General features: G+C 33.6%; 1 protein-coding gene across 1 annotated transcript; it reads left to right on the forward strand.

Annotated features, from left to right (window-relative positions):
* The first annotated feature begins 563 nt into the window (after positions 1 to 563).
* LOC113558169 (protein yellow-like) lies at positions 564 to 14,266 on the forward strand. Its single transcript, XM_026963675.1, has 2 exons — positions 564 to 1,088; positions 13,100 to 14,266. Exons 1-2 carry the CDS (start codon positions 564 to 566, stop codon positions 13,772 to 13,774), a joined length of 1,200 nt encoding a protein of 399 aa, XP_026819476.1. The 3' UTR covers positions 13,775 to 14,266.
* Positions 14,267 to 20,286: the final 6,020 nt, after the last annotated feature.

Genomic DNA, 20,286 nt, shown 5'->3' on the forward strand with positions numbered 1-20,286 from the left:
ACAATATAGCTCGTCGAGCCGAGACCTTGGCCTTCGGCCGAGCCGCCGCCGCCGGGAAGACAGCGGGCCCGAACACGTCCGCGTCAATGCCACCGGCGCGGAGAAATGTTTACGAAAATGACGAAAAAACCGAAAACAAAAACGTATATCACGATATATGTATAATAATAACGTGCGTAAACGCGCGATACGGCGACGACGAAATAAAAACAACAAAACGCCGACACATATATATATATATATCGTTACATGTACGAAATACTGACACGTATGTCACGATAGCCGTGCGCGCACACATCGTGTATACCATATATATATATATATATATCATATACATTATAATATGAAATATAATTTACGGTAACAGGTCCGATAGCTATCATATCTGCAAGTCGTCTGCTGCCGCGGATTCGCGACCGTCCGGTTGAACATATTAGAATATTACCATAACATACATAGCGCAGCCGCGAGCTCGTCCGGCCGCTGCAGCAGCGGTTACCGCGGTACATATATATTGTACGCGAAACCGCGGTCGATTAGCAGTTACCGCGGGTCGACACGCGATGTCCACCGGTTTCAACGCGGTGGCGTTGTTGATGGCCGCCGCGGCCGCGGTGTTCGGCGCCGGCGACCGTTGCACGGCGGCGGCGGCGGCCGGTTCGGACGCGCCCGCTGCCCTGGCCGCGTACACGCTGAGCGGCCAGAACATCGAGTGGCCGTGCACGTCCACCAAGAGCGTTTACGCGGACACCGGCCGGTACGTGGCCAAGAACGTGATCGCCACCAGGGCCCAAGTGTGGGGCGACCGGGCGTTCGTGCTCACGCCCAGGTTCCGGTCCGGCGTCCCGTTCACCGTGTCCACCGTCCGGCTGGAATGCGAGCGAAGGTGCTGGCCCGCGCTGTCGCCGTACCCGTGCTGGGCGCTGCACGACGAGGGCGACCCGGACGCCGTACAGAACGCCGTCGACATGTACCTGGACCCGACCGGCTTGCTGTGGGTGCTCGACAGCGGGTTAGTCAACACCGTGGAACAGCCGGTCCGCCGGACCCAGCCCAGGATACTTGCCATAGACGTCAAAACCGACAAGGTCAGCGTGTGCACAAAATCAATAATACCATAACACGTAATATTACCGACGCGAATGCGTTTTTGTCCTGCTTTTGATTAGCTGTAGGTCGGCCATGCAGTGCCGTGTTTACGGGGTAGGCCTACCCAACTTTTATTCCACTGTTTGGTTTTTACATTTCATCGAAATCGTTAAAAATGTCACCCACTAATAGTATTAGTAATATCGTTATTATTATCATACCCACATCCCATGTGATAGGGCAATTAATCTAAACACACGTACACACTACGCAACAAAACTGGCCCACCCGATTATCTTGAGCTGTATACGCCACCGTGGCTATGACGTCAGTGTGTGATGATTGCAGTGATGTGCATACAGACGAATGTAAGTTCTGAATTGATATTGCCGTGTGTATTATAAAATCGACTTTATTAAATGATATTTATATTTGAATATTTTCCACGACGTCGATTGCGACTTGATTTTCATACATACGTTTTTTCTTTGTCTACGGGAATTCTTCGAGCGTGAAATCTTATAACCATTGACATTTCCGATTAAAATCAAAAATAATAACAGTTTACCGGTGAATTTAGCGGTAAATTCAACCGGTACGATTGTTTTATGAGCGAATCTGCGATGTTTTCTACCGTCTGGGAAAATGTTTTATTCTTGCACGATAAATCTTTTCGTTTAGTATCATAAACTGCGAGGGCGAGCGCAATTTATTTCGCAGATCAATTACGCCCAATCCACAATTAATAAAAACAGCATTTCAACAAAATATAATTTATACGCGATATGCGATGTGCCATATTTATTGGACCATCCATCCGGGCTTAGTTATGTATTATGTTTGTGCAGGCCATTGTATATTCATATTTCAAATAATGATTGCCAATACATAAACTTTATGATTGATAATATTATGTAAATTACCGTATTATATGCGAAGCGGGCCAATGACATATTATATTATACAAGAAAATAGGGAGACAAATGGCTATTATAATATTATGGCCCGACTCCCTGAAACGGGATACCTGCACCTACCCACCCCCCCCCCGGTGTCACATTCACCCAACCGAATTTATCATCGGCGTTTCACCTGCAACAAAACCATCGAATCCATTGGTATGGGGGGGGGGAAGTGTATACGTATTCGTTTGTACATCGAATGTGTTCGGCTCGGCAAAATGATTTAAACATTATGCAACCGCGTAACGTCGTATCGAAAGTTCATGACGAAATCCAATAAGTATCTAATTTCCCTAAGTATACAAAAATAAAAAATAAAATCCCAACGACGCGAATATTTTATGGTCTGTGGTTGTTCGCTAAGTGTTTTTAAATCGTTTTCTCGTATATCCGAATTTCAGAGTTTATCCCTATACCTCTCCGAAACTATCTACGCGCGTAGTTATGTTTTATGTAACGAATCGACTCGAGAAGAGCCGTTTTCATAAATTTCGTATCATATTAGTGTACGACTGCTGTTACGGCGTCGTGTCAATACGCGGGAAATATATTGTGATGGAATAGAATCGAATACTCGGTAGCGATGAAGCATAATAATATAGACGTATTTAAACCGTACAAGTGAAAAATCGAACGACAGTATAAATATAAAAATATAATATACATACGTTATGAGTGAGCACAATATATTATTTTTTTTTAAAATATGCAAATAATATAACCCACTCGTGACACACTATAACAGCGTATTGATATTATATTATTTTCAAAAAAACATCGTCTTTAACAGCGACACAATTATGTATTTTATGCTTTGTTTGTTTTCAAAACTTTTTTTAATCTCTATAGGCTTTGACAGGCGGCGGAGCGTATACCACCCCACGGTTTCTGGAGGTTTTTAAACGTTCACCGGCCGTCCCCGATTCGTAGAAATCCTAAATACGCCACTGACTCTAAATCAACGAGATCGGTATCGCATTTAGTTATGTTTGCAGAGAATATACAATATAGTTATTATATTATAGCCGGTCGAAAGTGTCTCTCGTATACCACCCCCGTGTAGCTGCTATATATAGACGCAGAGTATATTATTGCTGCGTGATAGTTTATAATCTGTTCAATGCCAAAAAGGATTTCCCGAACCCTTCTCTTTGTCCATTACACGCACCCTCTAACACTTTCAATTGACCCCCCGTCGAGTCCAGACTAACCGCGTGCGACAATCACGATATCCGTCGGTTCGCCGGTTTCCCCTCTCTGTCGCAAATACTCTTGTGCCCAAAACACCGGTGAAAATTGCGTTATTGCTCAAGGGCGGCAAAACTTATGTCGTTGTAATTTAAATCATTTCTGTCTCTCTCTCTCTCTCTATATATATATATATATATATATGTGTGTGTGTGTAATATAATATACTAAAGGGGTCCACCCGATGCGTCATTGCATGTCAACTTCCAAAACGGTAAAATAATAATAATAATATATACTAATATATTATAGACTATATCGTTTATAACGTTACACGCATGTGAGGTACGATAATAATTAATATTATGTATAATTTTAAGTGACAGAGTTTAACTCGTGAAACTTGACGCCCATAAATACCTTCAACATATGTCTAACAGGCAATACGGCAACAACATTTTAGGTTAATATACGTAAAAGTTTAAGCACCTGTTACCCAAAAATGTGATCAGAAAAATATTTTCGAGACAATGTCACATATTATCGTTTTTATAAAAATATATTCTCTAACGATGAAATGTCAATGCAATAAGTGTTAAATAACAGAATAACTAGTATAATAAAATGTAAAACGCTGCAAAACTTCATAGTTCGGCGTTAGAAAATATTTTATATAAAGGATATTATGACGCTATTTTGAAAATGTTTTCTTCTTAAGAATTGGAGATATGTGTTTAAATTTAAATATCAACACAGACGTCACGATTTCGATTTTGCGTGGCGAAATTTTATTACCTATATTTTTCAATGTTCATAAGATAGCCGTAGAGAGTATGTATATATGGAAGCATCACGTTTTATTAAACACACAGTTATGACTATGGTTTGGGTCATTAATATAATATATTTAAGTACCACTTTTCTATAATCTATAAAGACTGGGTTGAAATTCTCTGCCAATGCGTATTGAATATATACAGCGTGATTAATCAAGTATGTTCAATTGCTCAAACTATTCAAATATTGTGAATTTTGGATTTTTTTAGTAGGCACTAGATATAGGACTTATAATATGTACCTATTTAAAAGCCTTATTTTCAAACACTTACGTTTTTATACCATTTAAGTAGTGTTCTGTGACGATACAAACGTCTTTTTTTTAAATAAAAACCATTCGTAACATGCATTCATAAAACATAGCTTGATAAATCATTTTTTAACAAAAATGTTGACGCAATTATCTTTTACTCGGTAAATTATAATAAGTAGTTACTAAATTATTAAATTTGATGTATTGAGGTTATTAATTCTTAATAGTGGTTTAAAATACAATTTAAAATATGTAATTTAATTTAGTTTAGAAATAAATTGTATTAGTTTTTATTCTCAGACAGTTTCTACTAATTATAAGATGTTAATAAATTATTATTAATTAGTAATTACAGTAATATTATCTTATCATCGTGGACCACATAACATGATAACATCAATTTCAATGAACTATACTATTTAGGATATAGAGTTAAATAATATAGAAACTACTTATTTGAATATTATAATATGTACACAAACATTAAAAAAAAAAAAAAAAAAACCATATGTTTATCAATTAACAGTAAAAATAAGTTATAATCACTATATAAAAAAAGCTCTCGAGTACTTGAAAATAACAAGGTCTTAAAGTCGGTTACTAAACAATTCTAAAAATAATAATTTGAATAAATTCATTACTACAGGAAATAAGGTGTTGAAGATGCCTGGTGTAAAGGAAGTAATTTATCACTCTGTATAGTCTGTATGTATCTTGTTAGTTTTATAATTTGTTGTATGCCATGTCATGTCATACACTATATTTCCAAACGTTTTAAAGATCAAAATCTACTTAAATTGAAAAAAGTGACTGCTCATTCCAAAATCTTGTTGAAATTCTTTTAAAATTCCGCACTCAATGTATTGTATAATTACATAAACATATATTATTTATTTATTTAATATATAATATACAATACTATTACTTTCACTCTACAGAACGTATTTTCACGTACAAATAATATATAATAATTATATTGATTCCATAAAACCATCTATACACCAACGTACATAATATGTTGTATCGATGAATTGATAGGCAATAATTTAATTAAGCATTACGATCAAGTTTAAGTGTACCTTATTTTAAAAATATATATTAGTTTGTTTTAATTAAATTCCGAGGAAGTTTTTTTTAGCTATTTACGATTTGTATTTTTTTTTTTTTTATATTTAACATTAGATTTAGTATACGAATCGTAGAGCCATTAAAAATAGTTTCACGTAATAAACAGTACGTATAAATAGATAAAATAAAAAAAAACAAATTAAACGTCAAAAATGATATGGGGAAATTCGAAAATTCATTTATTTGTGTTATTAGATTTTTACCACGAAAAAATCCATTTAGGACATTTTTAAAGAAAAAAATATCGATTTAAACTTTATTTGTATCTTGAATATTATTGTGACAATAATATTTCGTTGACAAATATACCAAGTATAATAAATTCAATTGCATACTCGTATACTCATATTATTTCGTCGGGTATACTGACCTCCATAAACCCAAATAGATAGCTGGAATATGTTTAAATGAATTCATATTTTATACGTTTACGAATATTGTTTAATATTTGTGTGTGTAAATATTTAAAAATTAATTTTCGCAATACCGTGTATAATAACTGATAACTCCGTGAGATAAAAGCTTTAGCATTTATAATCTATTCGATTTATTCATATACCATTAAAACCTTTATAGTTTTAAAGATAACAGATTTGAGTAAACAACACTCGTCCAGAATAATAATATTCTATAAACAAAAATTTATTTTTTCCGATTTAGATTGTATTTTTTTTTCAACAACAATAATAGGTGCTAAACTGGCCTTAAAACTGTTTTTGTTATAACAACGTCGGTCAGTCAGATTCGAATCGTAGATGCCTATCGTCGTAAATATAAAATATGCTCTTCAGGTTTAAATAGTTTCAAACTACCTGTACAATTTTTTAATCGATATTAGATTTTGTTTTGTAGCTACTGTTTAGTTTCACCACTGCTTGCAATAATAGTAAAATATAAAACCACATTTTCTCTTTCACATCTCAAATAACATTAATAATTTAAAAAAATAGTGGTGATAATATTTTATACTTGGTTTGTTTTTAAAACTTTCTTAAGATTTTCATATTATGCAGGTTAATAAAAAATTAATTTGTATCTGACTGGTTTCTATTGGCATAAAATAGCCTAGAATACAATTACGTTTAATTAAAAATTAAGAAACGACTTTACGAAAAATTATTTTTTGCTTTACGAAGATTATGTAATGCTATCTGTATTTTTATTTATTTCATTATAACACTATCTAAGAGAAATTATAAGTTATGTAACTCTTACACATTTAAAAAACAAAGGTTTAATAATTTATCAAAATTGTTATTCGAGTACATTTAAAAACACTTCTTATGTATTATAAAATTTCAATTTCATATTAACTTTTTTCGTTTAACGTGAAGTAAATTTATTTGTGAAATTGAGATTTTGTATTACTATTTGAAAGAGGATTACAATTACTTCTTTAATTATATCTTCATAAGAAAGATAAATATTTATATTTAAAATTGTTTCTAAATTACCTTTGCATAATTTAGAAAGGATATACGTATAAGGAAATATAATGCTAGTTATAACTATTATTATTATTATTTATTACTATTAGGTATAGTAATAAATAAATAATACGTATATACTGTGTTAGTATTACATATAAGTCTTAATCTAATTATAAATTTAAAAAAAAGAAATAATTTATAACAACTTTAATGGACATGACTGGCATAATATAATAATTGTTGATATAGGAATTTCAGTCAGTAGCAACAAATAGCCAACAATATATATATATAAACCATAGGCGTGAGCTTCCTTCGAATTTGGCCCTGATCATCGGTAACTATATTATATGGTACCTACACCAAACGATATTTTATTGAGTGCTGAAATAAATAAACGGAAGAATTAATAAAACCAGAAACGCTATTTAAAGCGATAATATGTTATAGTCGTAAAATAACAAACACACATTGTGAAAGATTTCTGTTTAGCAGTTGCTATTATAAATCATTTTGGTTAATTCGTTAAGTCATGAGTATATAGTTACAGATATATAGATCACATGTCCTCGGTTTATTAGATCTGTCTAGCCATGACCCATAATATGTGGTCACAACAAAAAGCTCGAGGTGACAGATATAGGATGGAAATAACTTAAACTATATAAATATATAAATACTTGCACACAATACATTACTTAAATCCAACATTCATTGTCGGTATAACCCTGTTCGCTTGCGCTGTACTTACGTTTTGTTCACCCGGTTCGACTTTACACTGCTTTATGCCGAAAGTTAGCAAATACTTAGCAAACATATTCTCCAAGTTATCAAATAATTTTGAAAGCGTTCATAATTAGTTTAAATTTATACGTTCTTTAGACGAAAATATGTAATGGCCGTGTAAAAGTTTTCAATATAAATATGAAAATTGGGACAGACGAAATCAAATGCCAATAAAAATTGATTTCCAAAGTTATTAAATCGTAATTTGGGTTTATTAGAATCATATAAAATGTCTGCCAAACATGAGTATGACATCGGTAAACAAATCGACATGAAAATTACGAATTATTAATTAATATAACATATATGAACTGTATTGAGAATGAGTATTGGGCATCATGATGTACGCATTGTTCGCAAATACGCGATATAATTGAATATTATAAATATCAACCTGTAACACGAGGCTCGACCACGCTTAATTGCTCCAATTTATTTATTGTTTAGGCTTACAAATATTGCAAATGTAATTCATAAATATCGTGCTTGTGAACGCAACTAGAATTTCGTTTCGTGAACATTATTTACACAGAAATGGAGTAATTATAAAATACTCGTTATTTTAATGTTTTTAAAATGTTATGTAAACTACTTTTTTTTTTAATTGAATTTATTATTAAAAAAAACAAAAAAACTATTCTTTTGTAAGTCTAACAAGTATTGCAACTTCAGGATTACTTAAACCGAACCATACAATAATATTACTTTTATTATTTATTAATCCCAGAGGTTAGGTGCAGTGCACGTGCCTCCACACGTCAACATAACATTACGAGCACTTTTAATTGACCGTGATCATATACGTTCCTCAAGAACGCGAAGAACGTGTAATAAGTGGTCTGTTTTATTATTTTTGATGACCCACACAACGATAGCAACCACCTTGATCCCTTTTTTTGACCATGCAAAATGTCATTACAATCGGACTATTTATCGGCTAGTCCAGTTTTTTTTTACTTATCCATTATTAATCATGCTATGTATGTCATATCATTGTATAAACACATACACAGTAACACATATATATATGTATATAACATAAATTCGGAAGCTGATGCCGGGGTAAGCGCTCGACCGGCACCAGCTGCGATGGAAATTGATTTTGACAAGCAATAAGAGCACGTGTATTTCGAATTCGCGTATACCAATGAAATAATAATTATTGTCGACACATGATTTACAATAAACATGTGCTCGACGCGGCTGCGGTGCTGCAGCAGGGATTTAGCGCCACACCTCTGCTGGCTTTTAAAATATATTTTTAACACATTATATTATAATAATATTGTTTCTGACTTAACACGCGGTTTAAAGCGTCCGTAACCCATTTGAAAACGATTACTGTTAACGGTGATATTATGTAGATGCATTTTTACATATTGGTTATATAATGTGTATACACGCGTGCATTAACGGCCGTCGCGTTAACGAGTAAGGATACGATATGAGTGCAATATTATTACTATTATTTATGCGATGAAAATATTAGCATATTATAATAAAATGTGATATATTATACGTACATGCGAACCGCGGTGACCTGCAGCAAATGGCACCGTCTGAACCGCACGACTATACCGCGTGCCGGGATTAACGATCTAAATATATATGTATAGTGAATAATTAATCGTCATCCGAATTCCCTAGTCCTCGATGTGCTATTACCAATCCGAGCCCCGTGTATAGGATACGCCAACATAGATCGTTTGGTACATATATATCGAGTGAATACTAATCAGAGGCGTTCAGAGGCGCCCATCACGGCGAACATTCAATTGATATTTTTTTGTGTGAGGGGATGCAGATAGCGTTATCAAGAGTAAATAAAGTGGCCCACGCTCAGAACACTATTTATAAATGTTCTATTCGCATGTATACGCGATTTCATTTGAATAAGTGAAAAATAAAATTGATATTTTGAGTGGAAAACTAAAGGTTCTACTAGCTTTTAAAGACCTATTTGCATTTTAGACTCGTAAAGTCATAACGTGCAACTAAAGTACGGCTAAACGACGATTACAAATAATACTATATTTTTTTTCTCGATAGAGTTTGCTCGACAACGCGTATTATTTCAAATGTATATTCTCTGACTTTTGAAATTGTTTAAAATGGCGCGTCATTACACAAATGGCCGGGGCAAGGATCCTCTTTTCAACCCTTATAGATTTACCACAAGCTTATCTGACAGATAAATCCGAGCCGGTTGGATCAAGTATCGTTCAGACCGGTCACTCTTGTGGCTCACACTTTGTGCACATCGATGTGCTCGTTTCCATCACGGCTCGTTTATAATAATATACGTATAGTGGTAATAATATTATATTATGATCGCGTGTGTTCGAGGTCGCGTCACGACGCGCCTTTTCGTATTTCGTTATTTTGTCACGGTAATTAGCCAAAAGTAGTAATAATAATACAATATAACGTAGTGATCTATATTTAATGATATTATTGTTATAAAATAATACATCTCGTGTTATAAATAGTGATATAGTAATAACGACAGAAAAATTCTTTATTGCCTAATAATAGCAATAATATGTCGAGTAAAATTATGAATAAATATGTTTTCGTACGGAATATGCGACTAATTAAAGTCAACGTGTATAATATGGTTGAATGTAATGCATTAGGGCTGATATTTTCGCTAAACGTTTGATATTATGATTAAATTATATTTTTGAGTAATAGGTACGAGTACTATACGTTCTATAAGTTATGATATTATTATGTACGTTCTTTATAAATTTTAGTAAACGTCTTTTAACAATATGTATATCATTATAAAGAAACGGCTGCAACCGACCGATGTCGTAATGTTTTTCGTAGAAGTTTAAGGTTTTTTGTGTAACTACAAAGACCCAATTAATTTTAAAAAATGTGTGAGAAGTAAACCGATATTATGTGTTGCGGTGTTGAGAAATTGGAGCAGTTTCTTAAAATATGTTTTTTAGTTTATTACGTGTAGGTATAGGTACTATAATAAGTATACATCATCAAACATAATATATTTTTTATTCACATCACATGTGATGTAGGTACCCGTCACCGGTGTGTGAGTGTTTGATATAAACGAAATTTCGATTTTTAATAAAGGCTTTCTTTCTTGGACGCCGCTATTTCTCTATAATTGCAATACTTTAGTCGCGTAAAAAGCTATTTTGACGCGGTTTTCTCTTTTTTTCAAATTTCAAACGGCTCTCTGCAGAAGTCGCTTTTCGTCCAAAAATGTTCTTAATAATATTGCTTATCAGTTTCCTACTCATTAATCGCGTTTAATAAAGACGAGCGAGTGTAGTGTCGAGCATACATAAGGCACTCCGACGCAGATATACTAATCGATGAAATAACTTTACAATATTGATTAATAATTATTTGAGTTATATTCGAGTGAAAGTTATTCCGAACTGTTTTGTTATTTTGTTAATATCGAGTATACAGTACAATAGTACGCGTCACAGTTCTGATAGAATACAATATTGTAATACGTATACAGCATTACTATATCACGCATATAATAATATGATAATATGCGGTGTTTGTGGTTCATGAAATAATATGCAACTGGAATCCGCTGTGGGCGGTAATTGTAATATACGGTCGCTGTTGAATTAAATTGTATGGTAGCTGTACTATTTGTGTTTACTTTACAATCGGTTTTCCATAATATAAAATGTATAAAATATATTATTAATTGAAACTTAAAAATATATAATCGTGTCCTACTACAGTTATACATCGTATGGGTTTGGTTGTCGAAACGCTATTCAATACTATATAATGTAATACTTAATACAAGTACGTAACAACGGTTACATTTTTATTTTTGTGAGAATCGAAAAGCACATTTATAATGATGTATTTTATATATATATTTAGAGAGTTGAATCAGGTTTCAAACCGAGTTTAAAATCTTAAGTTAATCCAAAAATCCTAATAATGTAAAAACCACTTTACTAATTAAACAAAAATCCGATAACATTTGAACCCAGTTAACCGTATTACTTGAAATCTGGGAAAATGAACCAGTTTTTACATTTACATTAAATGTAATCGTGTCTTGTGTCGTTGAATCGTGATATGACAAAAAATTGACTCGTATAGTATACATAATATCATTAAAAAAACTATTATAGGGCCGTTGGATTTGTCATCATCGTATTTATTCTTGATTTTAAAATATTAATGATTTTATATTTGTAGTAGTAGCCGGTATGTGCTCTTTGTATAAAGAAAGTATGAAAAGCGAACACCCGAGGTCATGATATTAAATCGTGAGTTGCGGAATTACAGGTGATCGAAAACATAACTAGGCGATCCGAGACAGCCAATACGCGGTCGGATAAAGAGGGAATATAATATAAATCATATTTTATAAAGTCGACGAAAACGGCATAAAGAATTTAGGGTGAAAGTTTTTTAGGAACTGCGCGAATGACTGTATAAATAGTAATGTAAGTAACAAAAGAAGAAAGAAAAACGCCAAAGGCTCTTTTATCTGAAGTGTGCTAAATGTTGTTACGAAAAAATGAAAGCCAAATTCAAACGGACGTGGAATCAATGGCTCCGGTTTAGACTTCTAAATATCAGTGCTGGGATAAGGGCATTAAGGTAAATGTCCTAAAGAGTTGTTGAATTTTTATGATTGGGTGAGTGTCCCGTGATTTAGATGGCATATTTCTGGGATTTTTCATACAATTCCATTTACAAATTTTAAGTGTGAAAATATTACATTAATAAATATTATTTATATTAAACACGGCAATATAAATATATAAATATATATATATATGCATTTATCGAATATGGAAGCGTAGATATCATACGAACATATAACATAGCACAAATATATGTTCAGTGGAATCAGTTTTGGTTTTTAGTTTTAATATTAAAATTAATTTACTTACTATGAAATTTAATGGTAAGAATATTATGTATGTTGGAACGTTGATTTTTTTACAATATATTTATTTTTTAAACGAAATATTTTACATACACATAACTTATTTACAAACTAAAATATAAAAAATAAAAAATATATACTAACTTAGAAACTGGATAATTTTCTTATACCTTAACGTTTGTTAATACATCTACTAATACAGTCTAATACACTACACGTAACAAATAACAACATAAAATTGGTTTTGCTCAACACTAATCCGTTTTATCGTATACTTATGTCTCGACTATTAACTTTATAATCAACTTAAGGTCCTGTAAATACGTACGTATATATGTATAGTTAAAATTAGAAGGATAAATAACCGCGGTGTGTTTTGAGGGGACTAAGCCATCCCCTCAAACTTTCGGGGAAGCTTAGTCCCCTCAAACCTCGCCCACGCGATATTCCCATACGGCCATCATGTGGGTTTAATACATTATATATATATTTTTGTTTCGTTCGGATTGAATGTGCACAGGTAGTCAAGCAGTTCGACTTGTCGGGGCTGGTGTGCTCGGCCAGCCGATTAAACTACATTACGGCCGACTACGGAGATGATGGCAGGGCGTTCGTGTACGTGTCGGACGCAGCCACGCGGGCGGTGATCGTGTGGGAGGTGGCGGCGGACCGGAGCTATCGGGTGGTGCTGCCCAAGGCGATCACGCACGACTGCACCGGCCGGCGGGACGTGCTTTACATCGCACTGGCGAGGGGAACGGCTGCGGGCGGCGGCGGCGGCTCCCTGTACCTGACGTACTTGACCAGCAACCGCATGTACAGGATCGACACGTGCAACCTCCGGCAGGGTTGCTCGGAGGGCACCGTCGCCGACCTGGGCCCGAAGCCCGAAAAGATGGTCCTCTTGGGCACGGACGGCCGGACTACCGTGTACTTCCGGTACCGGGGCCAGGGCGACGTGTACGCTTGGGATACGGACCGGCCCGGCGACGGCGCGTCGTTCGGCCCCGATAGGTTTGCGTTGGTCCGGAAAGCCGACGATTGCGGCCGGTTGGCCACGCACGTGGCACCGGACAGCCAGGGCGGCGTCCTCTGGATACTCGAGAGCAACTTCCCCGACTACGTTTCCGGTGCAGTAGGTTGTCTGGGCGCCAATGTCCGCTTGCAGCCCCTCGTCGCCCAGTGTGGCGAATAATGTATATTATAACGGTTAGTGAACGACTTCCGGCTGCTACCAAACATCCCGTTTTTAATATGTTCCGGTAAAACATTTCACTGCATAGCCAATGCTTAGATGCGTTTTTTTTTTTTTTTTTGTAGGAAATAACATATTCTTAAATTTCAAGCAGTTTTTATCGTGTCCAATAAATCTATTTGCATAACTACTGTGGTTTATAATATTAAAAATTATATTGCCAAACTCGAATATTACACACATAGCTCTCTTGCAGTAGATTTGATTTATGTAAATATTAAATATGTTAAAGGTTAAATTATAGATTCCCATTATACGTGTTAAAATATAGTAATGCAAGTTGTTAAATTTAAGCGAGAAGTATATATATATATATATATATAGGTAAAGAAACGTATTAAATACATATTTATGGGGGACAAGTAGGGTTATGTATATTAGGAAAAGCTACACGTTACATACATGACATATTATAATGTATATTTTTTTTTTTTTTAGATATACGTGTCGAACATTAATATTTTAAATCATTAATTATCATTATTATAACATTTATTAAGTATATGTATTTATTTTATTTATATAACTTGTACAACAAAAACATCAAATTTCACGTCTTTAACTATTTATTCAAAAGGATAAAAACAAGAACTCGATTTAAGGCTAGATTAAGTACATTATAATAATATTATAATATTATAGTAAGTAGTATTGTGACTTGTACGAAAAATAAATATAATGTATGCACTACTTAATAAAAAAAAACGTCGAAGTAGTTAATTTATTTAAAAACCGTAAACGTTTTATATATGCATTGTTCTCCTTGGAAAATATAGTTTTCCAATTATCTAATATAATTGTTTATCCGACATCGATCGTTGTAATCAAAATCGACCGTTATAAGACGCATAATTACCCATTTCCCGCAAACGCCCAAGATTTTAAGCATATAATATTATATGTTTATCGATTATTGCGCGTATAGGTAACTTGTTGTTTTTATCGGCACGGACTAATTGCATAATTATTGGAAACATAATAATAGTAAGGTGAACCGAAATATCTCAAGAACTTTAAATAGATTATAATTTGCATATTAATATATTATAAATCGCTGTTATTGCAACAATCGCAATCCCACGGCAACCGGCTGTACCTACAATAGAACGATATTATCATTGTGATTTATCATCATTCCACAGCTCGGTTGCCTAATACCGGAGGACGGTGGCGGAGGCTGCGCGTGTTGAAAATGTGGAGGTCTGATACTATACGTATTATAGACTATAACTGCATATATTATACGGATCGCTGTAAGTGTAAGTGTATACAATAATAAACCCGATTAATTATTGATTTGTTTCGTACGGTACACACGCACGAACACATTGCGTCGCACTCGTTACAGCGAAATCTTATAGAAGGTTAGTAAATGAAATAGGCGATCCGCAGTCGGGACTGCACACGACGGCTATAAAATATTATATTCATTGCCATAACGAGTACAAAGGTGTACGTAACAAATAACTAGCATATTATTATTACAACAATTATATACCTTCACTTTTCAAAACATCGTCGCACCCCGTCCTGATCTCCTCGCCTTATGCTATATATATATATATATATACCTATATTGAAAAAAAAAAAAAAACTATTTCGTTTTTTTAATTTTTTCGTCTTTCGACACAATAATAATACAACATCAACATCGCTTCTCTACAACCATATACAAACGTCGTTTTCTAAGGAAATATGTATAGGTACCCTCGGACCGGCGAGATATCGCGTGGTCTCCACGCGCAACCGTTGCACGTATAATATATCCCAGTCAACCCGGGTTACCAATACTGCGGTCACGGTGCAAGTCGTGTCACGCAGCCACGCGCGTACATAATATCGTTATACGAACGCACACACACACATATATATATATATTGTATGGGTATATTATGGGTACCTACGACCCGCCACGCGCGCACAGGTAACACCCGCGGTGTCCACCGCGTCCGTACGTTGCGCGCACGAATTCGTAAACTACGACAAGAGACAACACAGACACTGTTATACATTCGAACGGCAAAACAACAACGGAGGCATAATCGCCGCAGATCGCCTTGAACCACACCCCGTCGTATGTGTGTACCTCGCACTGAAATCCCGCGTGACCTATAAATAATGTATACGTCCTGACGTACACCTACCATATACGTACCTAACGGACGCGATAGTATAATATTCGATAATTAGATTTATGCGTTTCCACTGCCCGCGGTACGGCGTACACATGTACCCACATACCCGTGTATATATATATACATATACATATATCCGTGAACGTGCGCCGGTTCTTTATTATTTTATTTAATTTTTTTTAAAAAATTTTTTGCCCGGGAAACGGACTCTGTTACACAACAATTATTATAATTACGACGGTACGCGCTGTTTGTTTGAATCGCGCGCATACATACACATCGTGTTATTATAATGCGAGTTGTTGTGGCCCGCCGGCGGCTGCGGAGGTTTATACGCCGCGACATCGGGCGGCAGGCGCGTGCGCGCGACTATTGTGTTCGAACGCGCAATGGAAATTATCGTTTTTTTGGGTCAGTTACTTATAATTGCGTCCAAACATAAAAGGTGATATTAAATACGCACACGTGTAATTATTATTGTTATACGTCTGCAGACGTGACCGGCCCGATGTTTGTTTAGTTGTGTTTTACAACTCGAAACTGCCGAACACGCATAATACAGATATATTAAAATGTATATGTTATTATCACTTCGAGTTTCGGTTCGCCGTATACCGCGATATGACGGTTTTTACAAATTGCATTTCAAAATAATGCGAGACGGCGACGACCGCGGGCACAGCGAATGTCTGCGCGCCGACTGCAGTAATAATGTTTAATTGCAAGTACAATTATTAATGTATGTGATACACTCGTCCCCGGGGAAAACGGTTGAATTTTTATACGAATTATACTTTATGTTATCAATAACGAATTCGATAAACGTGAATAGCTTGAAATATGTTTATTTAATGTATATGCGTATGTATTCGATGTAGGTAAATATTTTATTTTTATTTTACGGTAGCTTGCTCGCAGCACATTAATTTTTTTTTAATTAATATTTATCATCGTATACCGCCAACCGATCGCCCATCGGTTCTTTCCAATTACATACAGTCGTCCGTAAAATGTTTCGCGTAAAACGTATATACAGTAATACTAATAACGATAATTCTATAGTTATCGTCGTTATATTATCATTATTTCATTATTTTTTTTTAGTTTCAGGATTTAATAACTTTTCGCTACACGGCACCAACCGCATTCGATTATTTCGAAAACAAAATGGAAGGCAAGTAGGTGACATAAATCATCTGCGGGTGGTCAACATTTAAAAACAGGAGTTCGAGGTGTCTGAGGTATCGGGTATTAAAATATTTTCGCACTGTTATTAATGATTATCTTCAAATTTGTAATTACGCAATACATTAAAATAATGAATATCAGAGTATTTGAGATGTCAGAGTAGAGTACAATAAGATATTAAGTTTAACGTTAAACTATCATCTATTTTTATAAATAAATTGATATGAATGATAATAAAAACAAATTATAGACACTCGTACAGGTTCATTAATAATGTATTATTCTAAAGAAAACGTTTAATTAAAAAATGTTTTTCTATAAATCATCACATAATATTAAAATTTAGTAAGAAATAAAATAAACCGTTTTCACAACTTTAATAATTTATTATTAACCTAAAAACATCAATTTTATGAAATTTTGAAAAAGAGATAGAGAGAGAGAGAGAGAGAGAGATAATTTAATTCTTCTCGTTGCCGTTATAACTTATGGTATAATTAAATATGATGTCATATTATGATGAGTTATACTACTAATTATTAAACGATAAATATTTACTTTTAAATAAAATAACTAAAAGTATAAGGGTAAAACTGTTACCACTGTTATTCTAATAATTCATATTTAAACAGTTTTGCATTTTTTTCGTTATCTAAGACGGTATAAATGTATTATCATAATACATATAATTCTCAGTGTATTTATATAATAATTAATTATACAATTAGGTACCGTAGTACGTAATATTGATTATTATATTAAAGTATACGATGGTAAATATTTTATTTGATATGTTTTTCATCTCCCTCGGAAACTATGTTACATTACGTAATTAATTTTTAATCGTATATGATGTGCATGTATATATTGTATTATATTAATTTGAAAGAATTTAGGTGCACATAATGACATCGGACTACCATGAAATAATTTAATGAAAGTCAAATTGTCTTAATGCCTATCATCGCCGATAAACAACAGAGATCAATAAATTAATAAAAAATAAATGTACGTATATTTTAATAATACAATAGTAGCTGCTACACTGCCCTGTATAATACTCGCACTAGCTTAAACTTGTTACTAGGTCACTATTCGCAATGATTTATCTTTGGCCGGATGGTATATATCTATGACCAGATGGTTTATCTAGGGCTTAAAATTGACTCATATACAGACCGTATTATATAGTCGCGTTTATTTAATAAAGCTTAACTGTGTAGTTTTATAATTCATAATAATATATAGCAAAACGTATGTTACATAATTAAATTAATAACACAGTTATTATCAGTGCATATATTTCCGTAACGTAACAACTACAATTTTCACTCAAATGGATCTAGTTTAGATTTTATACATTTATTCGAAAAAAAAAATCTAAACAGGATCAGACCACTGCAGATCGTTGGGCATTCGTTTCGCTTCACTCTGTACTACGATGCATCATGATAACGGTTATATCCATCATTTGCGAATTAGAATCTACCATAGTCGTTTAAATTTTACTACAATGTATTTACTTTTTGTAAGTGATCTATATGGTTTTGTAAAGTATCGCTTGAGGAAGTTACAAAAATGAAAAAAACATCGAACCATCGCCATTTCCAAATACCACGTCTTGCATATTTCCAAATGATGGTTAGGTTAGACTAGGTTTAAATAAAAATACTTCGCTTAGGTAAATGTTAAGTATTTAATTTATAAATAATTAAATAAATATACAATTATTCCTGATAAATAATAATTAATACTAAATAAATTGTATACCAAACACCAATACCACATATTTATTTATGATATGTAGTATATTTTTACTTAGGTCAAGTTAAGCCTAGATCTTAAAAATTATTGTGCTTCCTAGTTTCCTGATCAAAGCGAAAGCTAAAAATACCACGGCTATCTCGGTTTAATTAGGTGTGTACTTCTCGTATAAAAATAATATTTGTATTGTGTATGGACAAATATACATACGTGTACACGGTGTACAATTAATGATAACAGTAAAATATTTTCGATATTTCCACAAAATGTGTGGCTTTTGTGTTTATACTGTTAATATTTATAATAATAAGAAAATTTATTATGTGATTGTATTACTTTCAGGTTTCAATACTTACAATACCACAATATTGTCAACACGTATGATAATAATTAACCCATAGCCCAGAACTGGTCACTAATATACGTCTACATCTATTAGGCACGATAATAATAATTATCGTAGGCCAGTTTATATAGTTAAGTGAATTTAAATAACACGTGTACAACAGCGTACATCCAGCGTACTATCATTGTATTATTAACTATTATTCATCGTGCAAGATAAAACTAATACACTAGTCACCTGTTAATACACCCTCGTGGTATAATATAATGCTTTCGATCAACTAATTTAACGCGTGAAAAAGAAAACGTGATGTCTTTAGGGTATACGTTATTAAATTTAACTGCATGAAACGGCCGGAAACATTTTTTAACAGAGTTATTATTATGGTTATTATCATTGTTAACCTTAAGCTATACACAATATACGAACGCGAAATTTTGAACTCGAATATCATTGTTTGCACAAAAACGGTGATTCATTGCACACTATACAGTGGATAGGCTACTGTTTTAGTGTTCTAGGCTTTAGGCGATATAGAACTATTATTGTGATTGACTGCACTTACATTTATAAGGGTGTTAACGTAATAATAGTCATTATATTTAAAAACAATTCCATCTCATCCCGATAAAAAAATAGCTTCGAGACTACCATAATTCATTGTCGTCGTAGAGATAGACGATTAATATCACAATATATTATATTTATATTAATTGTTTGAATCTAATTTATAATTTTACGCATGCGCATAATTTTTTTTGGATATATATATTAAAGTTTACGAAATATTAACATCTTAATCATAATAAGACATAAACTACTAAAACCGTGTTTTGACTATAATAGTAAATAATAGCTAATGGATCTGAAAACCTTTACTTTGTTCGATTTTATTGCTCTTGAGATTCAAAAATCTTTGAAGTCTATACACGGTCTATACCTACAGTACTGTCACATAGATTTACATATATTTGTTGTATTTTTAAACCGTTACACGACATTGACCGCGTTACCATTAT

The sequence above is a fragment of the Rhopalosiphum maidis genome, chromosome 4 (genome assembly GCF_003676215.2).
Source record: "Rhopalosiphum maidis isolate BTI-1 chromosome 4, ASM367621v3, whole genome shotgun sequence".
Taxonomy (NCBI): Eukaryota; Metazoa; Arthropoda; class Insecta; order Hemiptera; family Aphididae; genus Rhopalosiphum; species Rhopalosiphum maidis.